Source organism: Lepidothrix coronata, unplaced genomic scaffold (assembly GCF_001604755.1).
Source record: "Lepidothrix coronata isolate B3197 unplaced genomic scaffold, Lepidothrix_coronata-1.0 Scaffold45, whole genome shotgun sequence".
NCBI classification, from domain to species: domain Eukaryota; kingdom Metazoa; phylum Chordata; class Aves; order Passeriformes; family Pipridae; genus Lepidothrix; species Lepidothrix coronata.
The window spans coordinates 1,228,857-1,251,524 of NW_016690225.1; the positions used below are offsets into that span (position 1 = coordinate 1,228,857).

General features: G+C 37.4%; 1 protein-coding gene across 7 annotated transcripts in view; it reads left to right on the forward strand.

Moving 5' to 3' along the window:
• DLGAP2 (DLG associated protein 2) overlaps nt 1–22,668 on the forward strand; it is a 455,132-nt gene that overhangs the window by 289,988 nt on the left and 142,476 nt on the right. For 4 of the 7 annotated variants that reach the window (XM_017814543.1, XM_017814542.1, XM_017814544.1 and 1 more), the window contains one exon: nt 8,151–8,183. The exons of 2 other annotated variants lie outside the window; for them this stretch is intronic. In XM_017814543.1, coding sequence (XP_017670032.1) covers nt 8,151–8,183 — 33 coding nt within the window. Of the gene's footprint in view, nt 1–8,150; nt 8,184–11,002; nt 11,123–22,668 lie in introns of all 7 variants that reach the window. One more of the 7 variants, XM_017814550.1, reaches the window with a different exon arrangement.

The following is a 22,668-nucleotide window of genomic DNA, read 5'->3' on the forward strand; positions in this document are numbered from 1 at the left end:
AGCCAGTTACCCAAGTGGAAGTCACTGGGGAAAGTATGAGTAATGTTTGTACTGATCTTTCTGAGAAACTTTTTCATTTGTGTGCTTGTTTTAAATAAATACACATATGTACACAACTATGAGCTGCCGCACTCACAGTTACAGTGTGCCTATAGATACAATGTGCCTTCCTGAAAGTGTTTGGATTATTACATGTGGTGAGGACAGCACGCCTGTGTTAGTCCTCTGGGAAATCCTGGCTCAATATGAGGCAGTAAAGCTGTGATGAACTGCATGGCGTTCCAAATTACAGTGCACCTACCTCTGATGATAGATGTCCTCCATCACTGCTATCAAAGTGCTAGTGAATGCTGCCTAAATAAAGTCTCTGCATTCAAGTAGAGTGGGTGCTGCTGCTGCTGCTGTTAGTGCAGCAGCTTTCACTGCAGGAAACTGGGGCTGGGATTTCATCCATAACGTACTTTTAAGTTTCCTAATGAGAGCTGCTTTGGAAAGCGTTAATGTTCTGATCTTGAGATGGCTGTATGCAGCTGTAGGTTCTACAGTATATTTTAAGATGCTATTTAAAACCTCTGCATTGAGTTTGGATAAACCAGTCCTGAGGCCATGATTATACTAGGAAGCATGAAGCAGGCAGATTGCTTGAGATCAGCAGCAGAAGAAAATGGATTAATGATGGCTTTCAAAATGGAAGGAAACCACTTTTGGAGTTTCTGTTTTTCATTGGTGGTTGTTCTGTTTCATTAGTTTTTTTAAGTGAGACAGAGAAAAGAAATGAGAACAACATATGTTGTGGAGGAAGAGAAGCAGACCATGGTCCAGTTTAGCTGGCCAGGGCCAGTAGATCCCATTTTTTTCTTCTCTGAAATGTTACCCACTATGAACCTACTAGAAGATCTCAGCCAAGTCAAATTACACCTATAGGTTATGTTTTTAATCATCTCTGTTCAATATCTCAAATATTTTTTATGTAATTTAAACTATGTATATATAGGTAACATGAACTTTTATTCTCTATAGATGGTGATGACATTTTAACTCCGAAGCCCTATGAAATACAGCTTTAGGAACACAAAATTTAATTTCTTGCTCCTCAGTACAAGAAAGACATTTGGCTCCTGGAGTGAGTCCAGCAAAGGGCTACAAAGATGACTAAAGGACTGGAGCATCTCTTGTACGAGGAAAGGCTGAGGGAGCTGGGCATGTGTTAGCCTGGAGAAGAGACAGCTGAGAGGGGACCTTATCAAAGTATTTAAATGTCTGCAGAGAGGGTGTTGAGAGAATGGAGTCAGGCTAATTAAGAGAGGCAACAGGCAGAAAGTGGAATACAGGAAGTTTTATGTGAAAGAGAGGAAGAATTTGTTTACTCTGTGGATGACCACGCACTGGAACAGATTGTCCGGAAAGGTTGTGGAGTCTCCTTCTCTGGAGATATTCAAAAGACATCTGAACACAGTCCTGAGTAACATGCTCTAGGATGACCCTGCTTGGACAGGGGGGTTGGACTAAATGACCTCCAGTGGTCCCTTTCAATCTTACCTATTCTGCGATTCTGTTGAATTATTCTAAGGAAACTAAGGACAACACATTTAATTAATATTTCCTATCCAAGGAAAGGGGATGCCAAAGAGTTAACTGTATGGGAAGAGAACTTTTTGTTTTAACAGGACACTTAAGTAAGCTTATTTTCCTCCCTTATTGTGGTATTTTGAATAGCAACTTTAGTAATGTGTGTTTGGTAGTATTACCAGTCCTTGTAGTTGTTCACAATAATTCACAACTTCTATGTAAGGATAAATTTGCATCTGGATAGCAAGATTTTAGGTCTCCCCCAGCTTCTTTTGCTAAAGCATATCACATAGCAGGTGTGATCTCCCTGGGCACTGTGCCAGTGCTCAGTCACTCTCACAATTGAAAAAAAGGTGTTTCCTGCTGTTCGGATGGATCCTTTTGTATTTAATTTTGTAGCCATTCTCCAAGGCTGCACTGCATAAAAGTGCCTTGTGATCTTGTGTGAGTGATTTCTGTGGGTATCTAGGTGTGTGGGTGGAAAAAGTTATGAGGATACAGTAGGCTACAGAGAACAGCATGCAGCAGTCTCCCAGGCACTGATAAACTCCTTGAGATTGACAATCTGGCAGTCTTTGCAAGAACTAAGAAACTTGGGGTACTAAAAGCTGGCCAAACCTGACCACCTGCCAGGACTAGCAGCAACAACCAGTCGTGTGAACGGGACCACATTCCAGAGGGTGCTACTGGCACATGTGGTCAGGCTGCAGGATTGTATATATAAGTGATTAAGTGAAGGACCCTTTGAAGGACTTCCTGGATGTCCACCTAAGAGCCCCTGTGTGCTGTTATGGCCCCACGGCCTCTGTGCAGACAGCTGGTGTTGGCCTCCTGGTTGTGCAGTGGTGGGTAACCAGGAGTGTGCAAGTGCAAGAGTGTGTGAACAAAGACTTGAATGGGCAGTGTGAATGGTTAGCAGTTATTAATAATAACAGATGGGTTCTATTAATGAAAGCTTCCCTATTATTAAAGCTCCCATAGTATTTTTTGTGATCTATCTTCCACAATTCATTCCTCTCATCAGGAAAAATGCATTTCTTTCTCCTGCTCTGTCAACACTGAAGCTGTATGTGGCCCTCAGGTTCTTTCAAGAACTGGTACTATCTCACAGAATCACAGCATGGTTGAGATTGAAAGGGACCCCTGGAGGTCATCTGGTCCAAGCCCCTTGCTCAAGCAGGACCACCCACAGCAGGGTGTTCCAGGACTACATCCAGATGGCTTTATTTACCTCTGGGGAAGGAAACTCCCCAGTCTCCCTGGGCACTGTGCCAGCGCTCGGTCACTCTCACAATTAAAAAAAGGTGTTTCTTGGTGTTCAGATGGACCCTTTTGTATTTAATTTTGTAGCCATTCTCCAAGTTCTTACTGAAATAACATAAATCAGAAGGCAAAATATAAAGCTGCAACAATCATCCTGTATAATTAACTTATGATTTTTAGAGAGTAGAAAAAATAATCAGTGAGTTTTTGTACTAGAGACTGGCAGGACTAAGTTTATTTTTGTCTAGTACTTATTTTAGCTAACCATTTTAGAGATCTGAGGCCATCAAGTTTACCAATTGCAAAATAGTCTAAATCCATGTCTAAATCATTCTCATTTTATTCTTGTGGTGAAAGATTCTTGTGGTGAGATTCAGCTCCAATTACCTACATTATAGGTTATGTAGGTATGTAGGTGTCTAAGCTCACACTATAGTTATTAGAGATCTTGTCAGTGGAAAGAACTGTTCTAACTATTCATCTGACCAAGTTTAATTTCTACTTTTCAATGTAATTAATTGACTCAATTTCTACTACTTCTTCATTGGAGCTATTGGAAGCTCAGGCACACAGCTTACAGGAAAACACCTCCACTGAAGAAAAGTAAGTTTGAATCCAATTCTTAATGATATCACAGAAAAGAAAGCTGGTGAAATGAACCCCTGGTTAGTGGCATAAATGTGATCTACTGTCTCGATATGATGCAAATTTTTATCCATAAATTGATGGAATCAAGTTGAATCAGAGCAATAAATAGGTTTTGGAGTGTTGTATTGTTAAGTCTTCATAACTAAATGTCCACTGGATTTTTTTTCTTTGATTATCTCCAAGAGTAAAAATTAATTCCAAACAGCAGCATAAGAGAGCAGTGGGTTTGTAAGATGGTGACTGCACTATTATGAATTCCTTATTGCAACCTTTATGGTAACTCTTTTTGTTTGTTTGTTTTTGCTTCTCATTGGGAAAATTCTCAAAGAAAAGGTTTACTTTTCCATTAAAATGATAATTATGCTGTTTAAAGGATTGGTGGCAAATGAATGCCATAATATATCAATGAAAATAAAAGAGAGCCTGAAAACAGTTTTATTTCAGATAACAACAAATAGTGCAGAGCCAAGTTGAAGCAACAGGACCATACAAGAGTTACCTCTACTGGAAAACCAGCTTTTTAGTGAATAAGGCACACCATTTCCAAAGCTGAAGGAAATTCTCCCCATCTAGAGGCTAATGCAAAGAATTGCTCACCTACTTCTGGTTTAAATTCTGGCTGTATGTTTGGTTAGTACCAAATTAACCCCCAGATCTTGGTGCAGCCAAACTCACAGTCCAAATCCAATCATAAGAGTTGCATGCCAATACTTTTCACTGACCTGATTGTCAAAGCTACAGTTGCAACTTCTGGTTAATGCAAGTCATCTTTCTTCTTCAACCACTACAGCTGTATGTTACTCTTCACTCTCTTCTTTGCAACTAGCCTTTTTATTTCTCTCCCTTCATACTGAAATATTATGAGCAGTGGGACTTTACTCCACTCCTCTTGTTTGAAGACTTCAGCTTTGTAGAATTCGTGGTCCAGATGTTTTGCACGTCCACAATGGCTCCTCAGTTGTGCTGCTCATTTATGGGCTTATAGTTAAATAAGATTGAGTCTAACTGTGAAAGTTTACCAAGCAGAGACACTCATTTCCTGCCGTCAATATCTATTAAAACACTTAGAAGCAGGGCAAAATCTTGTATTTTCGAAAGAGCATTCATTTAGCTTCTCCTAACCTTTCTAAGCAGGTACCACCTTCAAGAGGTGATTTGGTATTTCATCATCTTGCTGCCAATGCTGTGGAGAGCCTTTAATGTTAAATGACTTAAATGTGCTCTGTACCTTAGATATGTTTTTTTATGCACTGTAAAAATCATCCCTTCTGTTCATTTGGCATTGGTATTCTGTGAATGCATATCAGTGGCAGCTATACAGCTATTTTACTGTAAGCACAGCACGAGGAATACCATGAGAGTGGAAGTCAAAGGTTGAGCACCGGATTGTGCAGTGAACACTGTTTTTGAAATAGAAGGAACAGGGCCTTGGAGGCAAGATATAGACAGGACTACATCTTTGCTAATCAACTCTAGGAAAAAATACTTAGCTTAGTGGCATAAAAATCTTGTACCATCTCCAATGTCTGTTTTGCATTGAGCTAGTGAAATGACTATGGCATACCAAAGAAAGATACCGCCTACTGAGAAGTACATACTCTTTCCCTTTTTTGAAAAATCTTTCTATGCATTACATCTTGAAGTCAGCTTTATCATCAAATCCCTGGTTTTATTACTTAAAATCAATGACTTATAGTATGAATCAAGTCTGGATTGCATGAATATAATTCATTGCTAACTGCTTCTGTAGACACGCTAACTATGTTGCCCTAACAAGGGGATGAAAATGTGTGTCACTTTTAGGTACTCCATTTTAATTTCAGATTCCTGCTCTTTGCTTAGAAAGTCATATGTGTGAAAACAAAAATGAATAGTAACAAATCAGAGCAATCCAGTAAATAAATGGAATGGAGGAAAATTGGATTCCACCTCTTCAAGCTTACTTAATTGAAAATCAGTCAAAGAAACTGAGAAATCTTCTTAACAATAAAAGGAAATGATGATTTTTCTACTGCCTTTGGAGTCCATAAGAGAGTAGAAGAAATCTTATGGCAGAGACTGAACACTAGAGTTGTTTCAGTCACAGCAAAGGTTTCATTCCATTATAACTGAAGTAATTGCATGTATTGAAGTCTACCAGCAAAATGTTGCACACTTTATCTTTATATGGGAAACTTTACATTGCCTGCCTATGCAGTGTCAGCTTATATCACTCTTTGTGAAGTGTAATGATGGAATTGGGGCATGTGGATCATGATTTGTGGGTTCAATATACCATAAACTCTTCTGGTTTCAGCTAGCAAAGTAGGTCTGATTTTATTTACCAATTCACACAGGACACGTGCTCGGGTGACAAACTACCTTGTTTTCACTTAGTGGACATCGATTTGTAAGAAAATAAACACATCCACAATTTATATCATCAGCTTAACACAAAGTATTACATGTAGTGTTGTTTTATGCTGGGACAAGAGCCTAATTAATTTTTGTTAACTTATCTGCATTGCTTTCAGAATAGCATTTTTAATAGTAATTTCTGCTGCAAGTTACAATAGGTACATGAATTTTTCAGATGCAAATCCCAATTTTCTGGTGTAGTTTGTTCTGGTTGGTTTTGGGTTTTTTTTAATCCCAGTGTCTAAGTAGATATTTTTTTACTGCTATAGGAAGAAGAGAATTTTTTTCCTCTTTTGTTCTTTTTCTTGGATCTTAGAGTTTTGCATCAGGATACTTTCATTAATAAAATGACATAGAATGATGTTTTGAAACGCCTTCCTGCTGTGGTAGGATGTGCCACAGGATGTGCACAGTGACAACAGTTTGTGCTATTTAAGTATTAGATGTTTTCTTGTGTTGATTCCGATTTGCATGGTGGTTGCATCCAGTCTCTTTGCTTTCAGGGAGCAGTCACTGCCTAGCTAGATACTCCATTTATTCATAATCTGGTTTTGGTGTGTTTTTACGGGTTTCTAGGGGGCAACAACATTCTTCTGTCTCTCATGCTCTGGAAGGAAAAATGCTCAGGTTGTTTCTAATTTCTACTGTAGATTATGATGAAGTTTGGTATGCTAAACCTTGAGACCCCACATACTGGAATTGTTAGGTAATGCATTGTGTTCAGCAACTTAGATTTCAGAAAGCAATTATCTCTAGTGCGTTTATCACATTTTAGGTTGTTTTTTTCCTATGTTCACTTGCAAAACTAAGCATGTTCTCAGTCCTCGGGAAATTTATCTCACTTAAACAGTTATAAATTATTAAAGCAAAACACACTTTCCTCCTGTCTTTCAGTAGGAGCAGTTCCTACTGCAGTTCCAAGAGTTAACTGGTAAATACTTTCGCAATATTTTTTAGAATCAGTTACCGTATTACAAGTTCAGGATTTCTGTAGCCTAAACCATTGACCTAGAATCTTGTGTCTGTTGACTGTTGCAGTCAGAAAACAATTTTTTTTTTTAAAGATGAAGTAATTTAAAAACAATACTAAAAGTTTTTTCCAGGCGCTGCTCATGAATACATTCAATTCCTTAAAATGCCAAGAAAGCTCATGTATACACGCATGTTAGGGTAGATTGGTCAGCCACAAAGTTGTGCATTTCCAAGATAGTGTAGCTACTGCCATCCCACTTGTCAGATAATGGGAGGAAGGACAGTCTGAGGATTTCACACACAAATCTGGTGAGCTAATTGAAAACTGGTGGAATGCTTCTAGCAACAGGGCTTGTTTTCCAAATGTTCTCACGTCACTGCCTTGTGTGACAGAACACTATCTAAGAAGGTGGGAGTTTTGGCCATATATGTCTGAGAATTAGCCTTATACTTTGGTAATGCAACAGCAATGTCAGCTGGTATTGTGACTGTATTTTATGAGAGTCAACTGCTCTTCTGGCTATATATTTACAAGTGAATCTCTGAGTGTAACTCCTCAAAGTTGCTAAATTAGTCTCTGTTAAGAACATGAAATTTCCAAAAAGCAAAGCACTTCAAAGATGAAATTCTGCATTCTAGTCCCAATGCACGTTGGGGAGGAGTCATTCTGTTGCTCCATCACTGATACACCTTCCTGCTCTCTCTTAAGATGGGAGTTGACCAGTGAAGCCCTCATTTATGCTTTACGGTGTCAGCAGGAATACTTCTAGCTCTCTTCCTTTTATAAAAAAAAGATAGATTTTAAAGAAAAATGAAAGAGTAAACACTAAACCAGGCAAAATTAGGTCTGTTATTTGTTATGATCAAGAAAGAAAGTCTTCTTTTTAAAAAGGTACAATCTAAAAAGCATTCTGCACATTTCTAATTATTGTTTCTATATACAAGGGCAGAACAAATGTTTATACTTAAGATATGAGTTTCTTAATCAGAGGTTCATTTAAAAGGTATTGTAAAATTCCTATTTAATTGTGATATGTCTATCTTAAACAATAAAATAATTTAGTTTCCCATAGTGTTCAAAGCTTTCATCTTTAGGTCTTATTTTACATTTTTACAAGACTATGGAGAGGAAAACCTTCATAATGTAATTCTAAGTGTTTTATTTTTGCTTTTCTATATATATGATTAAAATTTGATGTTGGTGATAATGTGATATTTGATGCCAGCTTGGCTTTTGATTTTTTGTGCTTTCTAATATTAAATTAGTGTTAAAGACTATCTTTTCACTGTTTTAATTTCAGATTTGGATTCTCTAACAGGGCATGCATTTCCAGGTAAAGTGGACAGTTAGATTAGATTATGTTATTTGTTTGTTCTATACTGAGTTTATTGAGTTGGGGGGGGTGACAAATTATTTTGGTGTGCTTCTGACAGCATTTTTTTTAAATGTCAAAATTGTACTATTAAAGTTTTTTAGATTTCAGATAAATGAAGAATGAGTAGCTATTACATGCATCAGTTTAAAGAATAGAATTGAAAATTTGCTTAAAATGTTAACTACAGTATATTTAATGTTAAACAAATCAAGGGGGAGAAGAAGCAGTATTCCAAACGAACAAGTCGTAATGAAAGGATTTTAAGTTACTAAAACTTGCATGTGATTCTGTAACGAAGGAAAAAAAACCCACCTGTTGGTGTTTAAGGAAAGCAAAGATTCAATAAATATAAGAGTGAGTTTCCAGTTTTATTACTAGAAATGCGTAGGAAACAGGTTTTAATAGTAAGAACATAATTTTCAATAGAAAATCCAGAACAGATGAGAACATAATTATGCTAATTCTCTGGATTCTGCTATACAAATACATTTTTTTATGCTGTGTGGAACTTAATTTTAAAAGCAGTCCACTCAAATAAAAGTTTTAGAATTTTACAACTATAATTACTTTACAATCCAAACATTTTGAGTTTGGAATTTTTTAGCAGAAATATAAGAGCAGAGAATTTGATGCTAAGTGATCATGTTGACTTCTGTGTTACTTGGGTAGAGATTTTGGCACAGAAGGAATATAAATGAGCACTGTGAAGTAAGGTAATTCTCTGCTGCAAATACCTTTCTATACTCAAAAGTTTCTTCAATAATACTTCAGTTGAACAGGTTGTGAAAATTGAGGCATAATTTTTGTATCCCAAATTGATTTAGTCCAAATTTGTGATGATATTTATCATTAGAACAATATTACTATTTATTATGTCATTGGCTTCTAATGTGTCTATTGCGTAATATAATATTCCTCCTTCAGTTTTTGTTTAAAGAGTATTCTTTAAAAATTAGGGGACAGTAGATTTATTCAAGGTTTTCCAAGCATTCTTTTACTGTAGGCACTAGGTATGCTGTAAGAATTACAACAGAACAAATGATAATAAAAGGTTAGAAGTTCATTATAACGAAATTTGTGTGCAGTGTGGAGCAGATCTGGGTACAGAGTCTGTCAGAGTTATTTGCACTCAGATACAGCAGCACACCAAGTGATGTCTGTTTGAGAAGTCAGAAGACTGTAAATGCAGATTTTGGCATTTTCATTGCAGATGAGGAGACCCTTATTCTGAGTATTTTGGTTTGGTTTGAGTAAGGCTACCTGTGCTTAATAGGACCATCCTGTAAATATGACCTTTATGACTGATGTCAAATATATGCATGTGTCACCAAAATAGACATTGAGACAAACAGTATCAGTACATCTTTTTTTTTTTCCCCTCTCATTTTTAAAGGTTGAGTCTGCTTTTTGTTTTGCATGAATATTTTGTGTTACTAGATGGTGCTGTCATGGTGTGTCCCATCTTACTTTGAAATATGACAATCTTAACACAATGATAATGACCAGTACTGACAACAGAGTATATATGCTTCAGAATTATGGCAAAGAGAAATCATCCTTATTCTGCATGGAAAATATCCCAAATTGCAGGACAGGTCAATTACATGCCTGCATTACGTTCCAGGTGTAACTGTGCACAAATCCATCCAATGACCTGTTATTTAGCTGAGACAGAAATATCTTTGAATTTAACTAACTGTCAAAGGGATGTAGGAGAACAGCATAGGTAGTCAATAAGCGTAAAAGCCCGAAAACGTGGACTTTCATATTTGGAGACTCACAGTATGAACATGCTGCTGTGCAGCTCATAGAAATCACTAGAACAACCATTTCTCATTTTATGCTTTATTTGACAGAGTCGAGACATACTCTTTTCACACAAGTGTAAAAGCAGCAGAATGTTCTGTCTTGCCTTCAGCTTCACTTACATTTAATAATTGTCATTATAGTAGTCTGCTAAAATAGTGCAGATTGTATAATTACAGATGTAACTAAACTAAATACCAAAAGGGATGCTTATGTATCTACTTAAGTTGGAAAACACAACACTAAATTCGTCCTGATACCTGTGTGCTAACATGATTAGTTACGCTAAAGTATCTTAACTTTCAGTAGACAGAGAAGATCAAGGTGTTACTCATGCATCTTTAATAGCAATTACTTAATTAGATATGTCAAAATGATTCTAAGTGTGTTAACAGGTGATTTGTTTCACTGAGCAAACACAAAACAAACTCATTTGAGATTTCTATTTATCTCACCTTGGGAAAAGCACAGCCTTTGACCTAATCTAGCAAGATGCATTAATGATACCTCTAAGGGTATGGTGATCCAATAGTTTTTCATTTGACCCTTGGCCAGTGCTCTGTGGCTGCGTCAGTGAAATACTGCATGGGTGCTACTGCCAGGCCCTCAGCAGGGCAGACAAATCAAACCTGGTTCTGCACTGACCTAATCACACAGGTTCTAGGGCAGAGGTGGTTTGCATCCATCTGGATGACTTCAAATTTGTGTGAGCTCCCATTTGGGTATGACTGCTTGGTGAATTTCAGGCTAAGAAAAAGTACTTCCCCTATCACCACTGGCCACTGCATCAGCTGCTCCTGTGTTTTCTGTAAATGTGGACAATCTTTGCTACTACAGAGACAGATCAGAACCTAAACCACACCCAAGTATCTGTCTGGTTTTTATGTGAAAGGAAAAAGAAATTCTTTATAACCCTTGCAGTTGATCAGCTGAAAGTATGAGATTTGATTATAGTCATTGTCTTAATGCAGAGCTGCAAGTGTTATGGGCATGTTGAGAACTTCCAGAAGCTGGATTAAAGCATCTCTTTTACAATGATATGTAATCTCGTCCTAAAGCTCCAAGCAATGGCGAGTCCACCAGCTCCCCTGGTAAGCCATTCCAATATTTAATTACCCTTAGTGCTAGGAAATTGCAATGTTATGGAAAGATTGAATTTGTCTAATTTCAGCTGCCAGTCTTCCTTTTGCTATGCCTTTGTCAGCAAGACTGAAAATTCTCCCTTTTACATCTGTTTTCTGAACAAGTGTCTATGAAAAACTCTTTGCAATGGCCTGTCAGAAGGCCTCTGCGCACAGAAACTGGTGGCCGTATTCTGGCTCTGCCACTTGGCCTGATGAACTTATTGCCTTGATCTGCAAACCTGGCCTCTTCCACAGACTGTCACTTTTATCATTCCTATGACTACTAAAAATTTATATACAGTAGTCAAGGTACCTTTCAACTTTTGTTCTGGTAAATTTGATATGTTTTACTCTTTAAGGCTCACACTGTAAGACTGGTTTTCTAACAGCTGTCCTAGGAACTCTTCCTTTTTTTCAAAAGCTATGAGAATATATTCATGTAGAATTTCATGCTGTATATAGAAGTAAAGTACTTTCTTATTTGTACATAGCACCACCTTTTTCATTCTCCCTTTTTAAGGATTTAGCTCCAGTTCAAGTTACAGTGTTTGTCTGTGTCAAACAAACAAAATGGTGATCCCAAAATATAACTCACAGAATAGGAATGAATGTTTTTTCCCCAGTTTGATGTGGCTAACACGAGGTTTGAGGTGGAAGGGAATGCTCTTATAGCAGCACATGAAATCTATCTGTTTTCAATCTGGTTGTACCAGAGTGGGCACTGAGTTTTGGGTGATCATTATTCCAAAAAAGAAGGAGGATTAGCCAGGATGTGTTTTTAAGGAGCAGGATTAAAAAAAGATAGAGACTTCAAAGCCCATTCAAATGCATCCCTCAAACTACAGGCCTATACCTAATCTCTTTTATGAACTCACTTAGAAGATCAGGAATGTACCTTTAGCACAGAGGAGGTAGTTAACAGCAGTTGACTGCTTTGATTTCCAGTGGCTGTGAAGCACACTTGTGAATTCCTGTTCTGAATCACATCCATATTAATTAGGTGCCACCTGAGTTAGGAGTCTACAGTAGGTAATCCAAATGCACCTTCTGCCTCTATGTTGAATTTTCTTTTAGTTCTGCTTTAGAGTGCAGTGTTTGTTCTGTACTACAAACACAAGGTACCCAAACTCTTTAGTAAGATCCACAGACTTTGTTTTTCATTTTGTTAATGATGAATGCTGTTTTGTTGCAATTCATCTAAAGAGGCTTGAGGTTTTATGAAATACCTCGGGCACAAAACTGTGGCTGTTTATTTATTTAAACAGTTCTTCATTGTGGGCAATGTAATGCTAGATTTCAACTTCAAAATGTTAGTTTTTTTTTTTTATTTCTGAAAGTCATTTAGTAGTCTAGGGAAAAGTGTTGTCTTCAGCACTGTCAGTAAACCTAAGATAGAGGTAAGTGGAATGAGCATTCTCAGGTCTTTGTATAATAGTTCAAGCTGTGGTAGGAATTTGGCATGTGCATTCCTGTGGGAAGTGTTTCTCTAGAAAGAGGGCCTCAAATGCTAATCAAATGTGAACACAAAATATCCATTCTAATTCCTAGGTGTGTCTGATAAGTATGCCATAAGGTGGTAGGTTAGTGACCTGCTCATTTTCCAGAAGAAATAACACTTTGTATAATGAACATAATTTCATGGGTTAGTTAATGGCCTACTGAACTGGGCACTTTCTTTTTCACAGATCTACTGGGTCAAAAACTTAAATGGACATTTCATTCACGACGCTAGTACTGGGGTGTTGTAACTGAAACAGAAGTTTATCTGCAAGTGTCTTCTCAGTCATATTATTTGCACTTACAGTCGTATTGAGTCAGAAGTACAGAAAGTCTTATCCTTATCCTTTTTCTCTGCCTTTGTGCAATGCATGTGTAAGGCTGGTAGAATATTAATGAAAAATGGATGGATTAGAACAAATAACACTGACTGGAATTTAGTACAAGAGTATCAACAATGGAATATCAACGTACAATGTATTTGATTAGAGCCGATAGATTTTTAAAGAACAAATTTGGAGAAAATATAACTTCACAGATGTTTTTGGCTAGCTATCATCTTGATTTTATCTAGGAAAATGCTTGCCCAGTAAACTGAGTCTGGCAAAATGTTGTGATTTTTTTTCCTAACCTTTATGCTGAACTTTAGCAACATTCTTTTGATGCTCAAAAAGAGCAAGATCTTTCAGCTTAGACTGAATACAAGCTTGATTAAAACAAACAAACAAACAAACAAACAAACAAAAACCAAACAAAAAACACAGACAAACAAAAAATAAAAATAAAAATAATAGTAAAAAAACCCCAAAACACATAAAATGAAAGCCATCAAACCATAAGGGGGTGGAATATGATGAGCTAGTAAACAAAACAAAACTGTAAAGGTCACTCACAACTAAGGTCCCTTTGAGCTTAGGTAAAATTGAATGGACAGAATCATAAACTAAAAATGAGCTGTCTTTCATTTATTATACTTCATCCAGTATAGGTCTTATCCAACTTCCTAACTCTCTTAGTTCTGTTAGTTTCTTACAGTTCTGTATTTGTTTTGACTTTTTTGTCTCAAGTAAAAACCATGAAGAGAAAGCTTATGTGTACCCTATGCTTCTGTTGCCTTTAGTCTTGATTGAGATTTAACCGTTCATAGTCTTGCTGTTCAAAATACCAGTTTTCCAGATGAACCTGCAGGTAGAAAACCAAGCATTATATACCAACGTGAAAAGTCTGCTATGTGAATTTGCACTGGGGGATACGAAAAGATTATTTCAAATTGATTGAAATTTATTTCTTTTTTTATTTCTGAGCTCCTTCAGGCTCCCAGTCCAAAACAGCTCATATGTTTCCAATCTGGGTTGCTCTGGAGCCTGCCTCTTATGGGTATTAAGCAATGAGGATTGCACATAACTGAACAAACCTTTCCTGGGATCAGGATACAGACAGCATGTGTTTTGGGGAAGCTCAGCTGGGGTGTGCACAGTATGGTGTGTCCCTGCTCCAGAGTGCAGACTCACTCACAGAGTTACAAAGAAGGGAAAACAGATGAAAATTACTAATCGTGCAGGAACGGGACAGTTGTGTGAATTTCATACCATTCATGTGTTCGAATGTTTTTTTCTGTACCCTCAATTTCACTTGTTTATTTTCCACTTAACTATATGAAAAAGGAAAAATGAAAGGGATACAAAGTTTTCTTGAAAATGAGGTAATTTCAGAAGTGAATGAGCTATATACTCCTTCTTTGAAATTAGGAGTCTCACAGAGACATATAATGCTGATGCTTTGCCACATGAGTTTATTTAACTCTTTAGGACTACTTGATCTCATTTCTTCGGTTCTTCACTATGATTTATAGTTGTTCAACAAGAACTATATAAAGACCTCTGGGTACAGAGGTACAGCAGGTACTGCTAATAATTTCCTAGTCATTTATGTAACATGAGTTATACAAAATATTTTACAAAATAAGTAGTTCATAATAGTAAATATTTTTCTATTTTTATATAATATATATTCTATTTTATTATATATGTGTTTTAAAGGCCATAATATGAATCATGACCATTATGATCCTCAGTGGCCAATTAAGTGATCAAGCGGCACTTTTTAATGTATTTTAGTTATTTGCTGTATGCAACAAGGAAGATTTTAAAATAATAGTTTATATTGTAGATTTCATTTTTAAAGTATAATTTTAGAGAAAATAATCTTTTATAAAGTAATATCACCTCATAATATTTTTAAATTTATAATTATATTTTTTAAACATTTTTGTTTCTCTTGAAATGAGAAGTCTCAGCTGTGAATCACAAAAACTATCCCAAGGAGAATAGATGTTTAGATAATTCTCTATAAGCCAACAAATTCTGCACAGTGGTTTAATGTATTACATAGACCACGAGTCAAATATTACTTTGCTGTTACAAGATTTTTAACAGGAATAAATCATACTGCTATATAAACATATTCTTATAAAAATATTAAATGACACTCTCAAAGCTAAAATGCCATAAGCAGTCTTTACTATTTCAAAATAAACTTGTCGATATAATTTAAATTTTATTTTTGACATAGTTCTAGAACTGTTTCCTGCTTCAGATCTCAGCCAAGGAAGTGATCATGATGATCAGAGATGATAGTAGCTGGTGTTTTCCATAGTTGTCTCTGACTAAGTATGATTGTGATTCCTGTAATAATAAATTATGGATGTGGTAGTGTAAAACTTACCTATCAAGATCAGTGACTTGTGTATGTTATGTGTTTGATTATAATGCAAGACTAGCCACTGGTAGTTAGTATGGAGATGACTTTTTACAGTCCTGGTGTTTAGCACTGAATCAATTTCCTCAGAAACAGGATAGTCAGTATTCTTGTTAGTTCAGCAGGCACACTCAACCTGCATCACAGGTCAAGAACTAGCCATTGCTGTGCTGAAATCTGTAAGAGAGACTTGCAGAATTTGTCCTGTACAATAATAAAGGCTCATGAACTATTTCAGTAGCTTAACCTAATGCTTATTTATTGCGTATGTTCAACTACAGGATAAAAATACTCTTGTAATAATTACTCTGGTAGGTGTAATGCTTTTTTTTTTCATATCAACTGAACACTTAAGCCTTCATCACAGTGCTAGATCATGCATACTTGGTTTGTCTAAATGTAATAATATTCAGGTTCTGTGTATTTGTTTGGATGGATGTAGAAGTAGAGGATTATTCTTCTGTGCCATAGGATCTTTGTCTGTAAAAAGGCATGCATTGCATTGTAGTTGGAAAAAAGAAGCTAGCTGCCATGTTTATGTTTTATATATTTTTTATGTGGAGTTCATAAGTGGCATTTATTGTATCTTACACTTGATCCCTGAATTGCTCCAGTGAAATTTTCATGTTATGTACCCACAGGACAAATGTTTGTACTCCCAGCTACTTTTCCAGCTGCCTGTATCACTTCCTGTCTTTGATCTACTGTTCAACTTGCCAAAATGGGAAAAAAACCTAGAAGTCAGATAAATTATCTGCATCCTAATATCATGCATAATTAATTCTCAGCGATGAAGTTAAAAGCTTAATGTTTTTGCCTTTTGCATATTTCTATAGTAAGGAAAATCTGTGAAGAGGTGAGTGCCTTAGGGTTCCTGTCAGGGGCTCAGCTCAGGACAACTTCAGAGACAGACATCACTTCATTACAGAGTCTATCAAATGCAGCGGCCAATGCAGCTTGCTTTCAAAAGCATCCATTTCCCATGGACGGGGGATGATTCACTTGCTGACATCAATCACATCTCTCCTTCAGAAGGAATTCTGCCAGCCTCACTGAGAAAATAGTATAAGACATTATTCTTTGCAAGGCAAAGATTGCAGGCTGCAATCCTATACTTCCAGTAGACAGAAATTGATGGTGCTCCCCCTGATCTTTCCATTTAGACTGCGGCTACTCAAGTGTGAAATTTCAAGGTAACTTTAGTGAGAATATTAGTTCTGGTGTTTCTGTAAGTTCCCATTTTAAAATTTTTTCCTAGACTTCTTTTTTTTTTAAATTTAAAACTACAGAGACAGATGTTTTTAAAAAGCACTTTAAAGTGATTCAGATTAATAAAAAAAAAAAAATCACAGGACCATTGGGGAAGCAAAAGTATTACGACTATGGGAGTGTGTCAGCAGTGTTAAATTAGTAACTGTGTGTAGGCTCAATATGAGATTTAACAGGTGCCCCAGATATGTTGTGCTGACTCCGTGCATTGAAATGAATCTTATTCTGGTAACTGAGGGAAAGAAAGAGAGAAAGAGGGAATCTGTCAGTGAAGATGCTGCTTCTGCACATTCCAGAAAGAATCAGACTAACACAGAGACAGACCAGCTTCAGGTGTCTTTTGCTGGATCTCCTGCACCATAAGGAGAACTAAATTAGTATATGGTGGGTTGAGGATGGTAAAGAATCCCATGAAATACAGATGAGAAGAGAAAGAAGCATTTTATTGTCCTGCATCTGAAATAAAAGCTGTGTCTTCCTCAGCATTTCCAGTGTTTTGCTTATTTACTGTGTTAGGGTCTTAGAAGACGTACTTCTGTGTTTTGTGAATTGCAATGGCAATGAAGTGCCTAGAATGGAAAGCAGCTATCTTAGCTAAATTATGTTACCTGTTGCTATGGAAATGGTAGCTCACAAATTTTTATGTAAGCGCTCAAACTACAATACTTATGACTTCTTACTGTAATGGAGCAATGTTTATACTTCATCCACCCTCAGGTTTTTGCTTTGCTTTAGTGACAATATTGGGCAGTAATCCCCAAGAGCAAATGCTGAAATAATACACCATTCCATAGAAATATCTTTCATTGTCATTAACTGGGCAGTTTTTGAGTTGCAACATAATCAGGAAGATCTCAACCTTTAAATATGATTTATATCTCCATTGTGGATGGTTTGAATATATATAGTTACAGGAAAATGCAAATCATTCAAAGCAAACATTGTTTGTTCTGCCTTCTTTTAGTATCACCTTTATATCATTTTTTGATTTAAGTTGAGGTGTAGCCCAAAAACACAAGGACTCCCTGAAGCAACATCTCAGCCTTGGCCATATTGATCAACATAACTGGTCTACTCTGGCCTCCAATCGGGAGGTCTGGAGACACACCATCTATAATGCTGCTGATGCTTTTGAGAACGCACGCAGGATCACTCTCGAGGAGAAAAGACAACACAGAAAGAATTGTGCCTTGCAGAATATACCACCTAAGGAGTCCTTCTGCTGTGCCGTTTGCAATCGTACTTGTCTATCTCGTGTTGGCCTTATTAGCCACCAGCGTGCTTGTAACAAATGTGGGTAGAGCCCTCCCCAAATCTTTGTTCGCAAAGCCCAGCCATGATGAGCCCAAAAAAATCAAAATTAGAATAGACTTCAAAAGTGTAGCCTAAGCCCTCATGAGTTTTATCCAAAACCTAATTTCCTGCTACATCTTATAAGACATTCTCACTGAATCCAGCCAAAAATTTGTTTTCTTCCTGCAGAGAATTACTTGCATTCTTGTAACACTTTCCACACCACACAAGATGCACCCACTTAGTTAAGTGTTATATTTGTCTTGAAATGACAACTTGGAATTTGAAACTCATATTTTCCCCATTATTTTATCAAATTATGTAGTTGCTAAATAAACAGAGAGACCAGAAGCAAACCAAGCAAAAGATAATTTCCCTGGAACACTATATTTATGTTAAGCTTTTGATCCAAGTAAGTAGATAAATATTATGAGATGAAAGCAATTTTTTCTGAATATGGAGGTGCTGTACTGTCTTCATGTCAAAGAAATCACAGAGCAATTGCATTCCTTGGGCAAGCAAGGTATCCACTAACACAAGACTTGCACGGTGTGCCATCATGCATTTTGTGCATCATTGCTAGGATCTTTGTTACAGTACCAGAGGGAAAGATAAGTAGTAATAAAAAATGTTTTTCCTGTCACTTTTCTTTGATCAAACCTTCCTTTCCTCCATGTCTATAATTATCCAACCTCTCCTATTGTAGGACTAGCTCATCCCTTTTTTACACATCTGGTCTGAATCTCAGCTGTACCAGTTCAGTGAACTGTACTATCCAGTCCTTGTGGCTGCATCTGCCACAGTAAACTGAAGTGAGCTTGAGTCTGAGTCTCTTCGCTGGCATGTGGCCATCCACATAGTTAAGTGCCAGCACACTCCCTGTGTGTGTGCCTGGGTATGTTTCAAGAACTAAGGCTGGCCATGCATCTTTCCCAAAAAACAGTTTTGATGCAGGTATCATATTTGTGGAAGTGGAAGAGGGGATGAAGGATTTCAGTGGGCCAAGCAAGAGCTGTGTAGTGTCAGTCTGCCTCAAGGCTAATGTGATGGCCCAGGCCCATTTTATTTACTTGTGTCATGGTTTAATCCTAACTAGCAGCATGGCCCTGTGCAGCCGCTTGCTCACTCCCCTCCAAGGGGAGAAAATCAAAAGCATAAAAGTGAGAAAACTTGTGGGTTGAGATTAAGGCAGTTTAATACGTAAAGCAAAAGCTGCACCCAAAAGCAAAGCAAAGAATTCATTCACCACGTCATTCAGCTGTCTCCAAGAAAGCAGGGTAACGGTGATTCATGAAGATGAACACCATCACTCCGAACATCTCCCCCATTCCTCCGTCTTCCCACAGCTTTTTATGCTGAGCATGACACCGTGTGTTGTGGGATATCCTTTGGGTCGGCTGGGGTCAGCTATCCCAGCTGTTGACCCCTCCCAACTCCTTGTGCACCCCCAGCCTCCTCGCTGGTGGGTTAGGGTGCGGAGCAGAAAAAGCCTTGATTTTGTGCGAGCACTGATCAACAACAATGAAAATATCCTTGTGTTATCAGCAGTTTTCAGCACAAATCCAAAACGTAGCCCCATACCAGCTACTGTGACAAAAATCAACTCTACTCCTGCCAAAACCAGCACAACATGTAAATAGAGTCCATATAGATATAATCCTGAGCAAGTATGCACTTGTACAGAGATATTATCTCATTGGGACTATTGCACTTGTTTCTTCTGTAGCCATCAGATAGCCGAGTTTTCCCTGTTAGAGCCTGCACAGAACTGGGAGGCAGTTCCTCCCTTGGTGTACATTATTGTCATGTCTTTCTAGCTCAGAATACTGACATATTTTTAAAATAAGAGCTTTACAGCCCTTCTTATGTGGCCTTATAAACAACTTTCCTTGCATGATATGATTCCTTTCAATTAAGTATGTTTTGTCAACAGGAACTTGTCTTCAACTGCATTTATTTTCCAGTTGTTTCTGCAGTCTTTCTGCTCTATCTGATTTTTCCGTTACCCATTGTTACAATTTAAGATGAGGAATACATTTCACTCTTTCAGGCAAACCCAGTTACTGTTCCAATTAAGAAAGTGGCAGGACTCCCAGGTCAGGATTTGCTTGATGCACTAACTTCTGTCAAGGTGGATTATAGCTCTGTTTGTAGACTGTCACACATTTTTAATTATATTACTGAAAGTCATGCTTTGAATAGATGTTACACTCTTCACTCCTCATAAACTCTAAAAAGTTATGTAGAGTGTTCTTATTTTGCTGTTTAATATCATAGCTTGTCTGTTTTCTTGACCTCTTCCTCTGTATTTTAGTGCTTAATCTTTAAAATATTGCGTACAGTTTGCATAAACTTTTGCAAACCTCTCCAACACATATGTTATGCAATAGGAGGAGTGTCTGCAATAAGAATTAGGGATGAGATGATGTGAATGTTTCAAATGTTTTATGGCTTTTGAAGTCATCTCTTTTATTTATTGTGAAAAAAGCATATTTTGTGAGCAGAAGCTCTCTCAAGTGGATACCAAAATCTTAGTCAATTTGCACAAGACAGCAAATTGTATTTTCTTGAAATAGAGGTGTTTGGGTATTTGAGATTTTTTTTCATAGTTATATAGCTGAAGTCTAACCTATTTTCCCATCAGTGCTGGATATGCAAAGAATGCTAGATAAGGCTTTGGGCATGTTAGGACAAGATAGAAGAATAAGCTATCACTGTCTTAAACTGTTTTCATAATATTTCTAAAAAAGTAGGAAAAATAAAAGTTTTATGAATCTATAGACACTCCAAACCAGCCTTAGTACAGCTTTCTTCTGGATTGTTAAGGCAACTCTTATTGCTCTCAAACCCTGACACTAAGTTCAAAATCCCTAAAAATTGCACTGCTGATTTGCCTGAGTTTGCATTACCAGACTTTGGCATGGAAGTAAGTAAAAGTGTAGCTGGGGGACTGACTTCACAGGGCCTCCCTTGGAGCAAGTAGGTCAGCTCTGGAAGCTGATTTCCATATGTTAGGCAGTGGAGATGTACAGCCTGCGGCAAGACTGTGGATGCTGGAAGCTCTCACTTCTGCATTTGCAGATCTGAATGTGGGCTTCTCCACAATCTGCACCCATGTGGGTGTGAGAAAGGGGAGGGCAGTGGCCTTCCCACCTTTTGTGCCCTGGCCTCCAAGCTTGAAGTTACTCAGCAATAGCAAAGCTCAGCCCACACTGAGCATCTTCAGGTCTGGATAATCTCTGGACCAGGTTGCAGAGGTGTGCAGTGGAGTGTATCAGGTGGTGAATCAGTGCAGGGGTTCATAGACTCATTATGCATTGTGATGTAAGGTTTCCCTGTGTGAGTTAGTGTCTCTACATGTATGAGTCACCTCCTGGCAGGGTTCAGGGTAGGAAATACTCAACATAGGTACTGAAGAATATTATTGTTAGTAGCTACCATTTAGAACTGGTTGTCGTATTTGTTTTGCTTTGCAGTTTCACTGCTTTTTTCCTAAAAGATAATTTTAACTCTTGCTAAATCATAGACGAGTATTCAGCATGTTTGATTGAGGCAGAATGGACTGGGTTAAAACTGACAAGGTTCAGTTACAGGAGGTGCAAAGGACTGGGGAAAGCAGGGCTATGGCTACTTCTTTGCAGTATGCACAAACTGTGGAAGTTTGTGCTATCAGCTGCCAAATTTGGGCCTCACAGAAAAAGTGCATTTGGAAGAGGAGACAGCAGGGAAGATCCCTTCCAAGTAGTGATTAGTGTGTCTGTCTCTAATATTAGCCTAACTGTTCAGCCTATCTGTTTTACTGCATTGGAGATACAGAACAAGAAGTTTTGAAAAAAAAAAATTAATCTCTGGGTTTAATTCTGGAGGGGGGGAGTCGGCTGGGGTTAAATAAGATTTGCCTATTTTGTTTTGTTCTTCCTTTAAAGAATTTCACTGTAGATTCCTTGACATGATTTTTTGTACATTAAGTATCTGATTCTACATTTGAATTCCTGAGGTAACATTCATCCGACTTGAATCTAAGATACACTGTACTACACTGTAGGAGTCTGTGTTAAAGCTAGTTACCCCAGACTCTACAGTAAATGGAGAGAAGCAAATATTTTAATGATATGGTTCATCAGACCTATTGAAGATGTCTGTTTTAAGATTAGATGAATAGCAGCCTATTCCCCAATAGCACTTTATCTCCACATTGGCTATCAACAGCGTTTGCTAGGATTCATTTAGGCAGTTGAGTCTTACTCCTGTTGAGCCAAATAAGCATGGAAGGTAAGTTCAGGGTTCTAAAGTACTTGGAAGTATTTTGGTAGAATTCTAGCCAAGTAACATAAATTTTTGGGGTCTTAGTTAATGATAAGTAAAATGATTTTTCCATCAACTACTCTTCATAAGAATTGATAAGGTATTAAGTATACAGTCAAGTCTTAATTAATCAGGATAACTGATGAGCATGATAACATGCACAAAATAAGTTCCTATTTAGGCAAATGGAAATATTGAAGTCTAATGTCCCATGAATTGTGTTCATTGTCTGACTTTTCATCCCTCCCTTCCCAGTGTTCCTCTACTGTCCCATGTAACAGCCCATACAGTAGTAATGTTGTTGCTACCCTTCAACTGTGTGAGCACTGCCCACCTAATACCCATGTGCCATTCGGGCACTTGGCTTCTGCCTTAGTGGAGTCACTATTGTG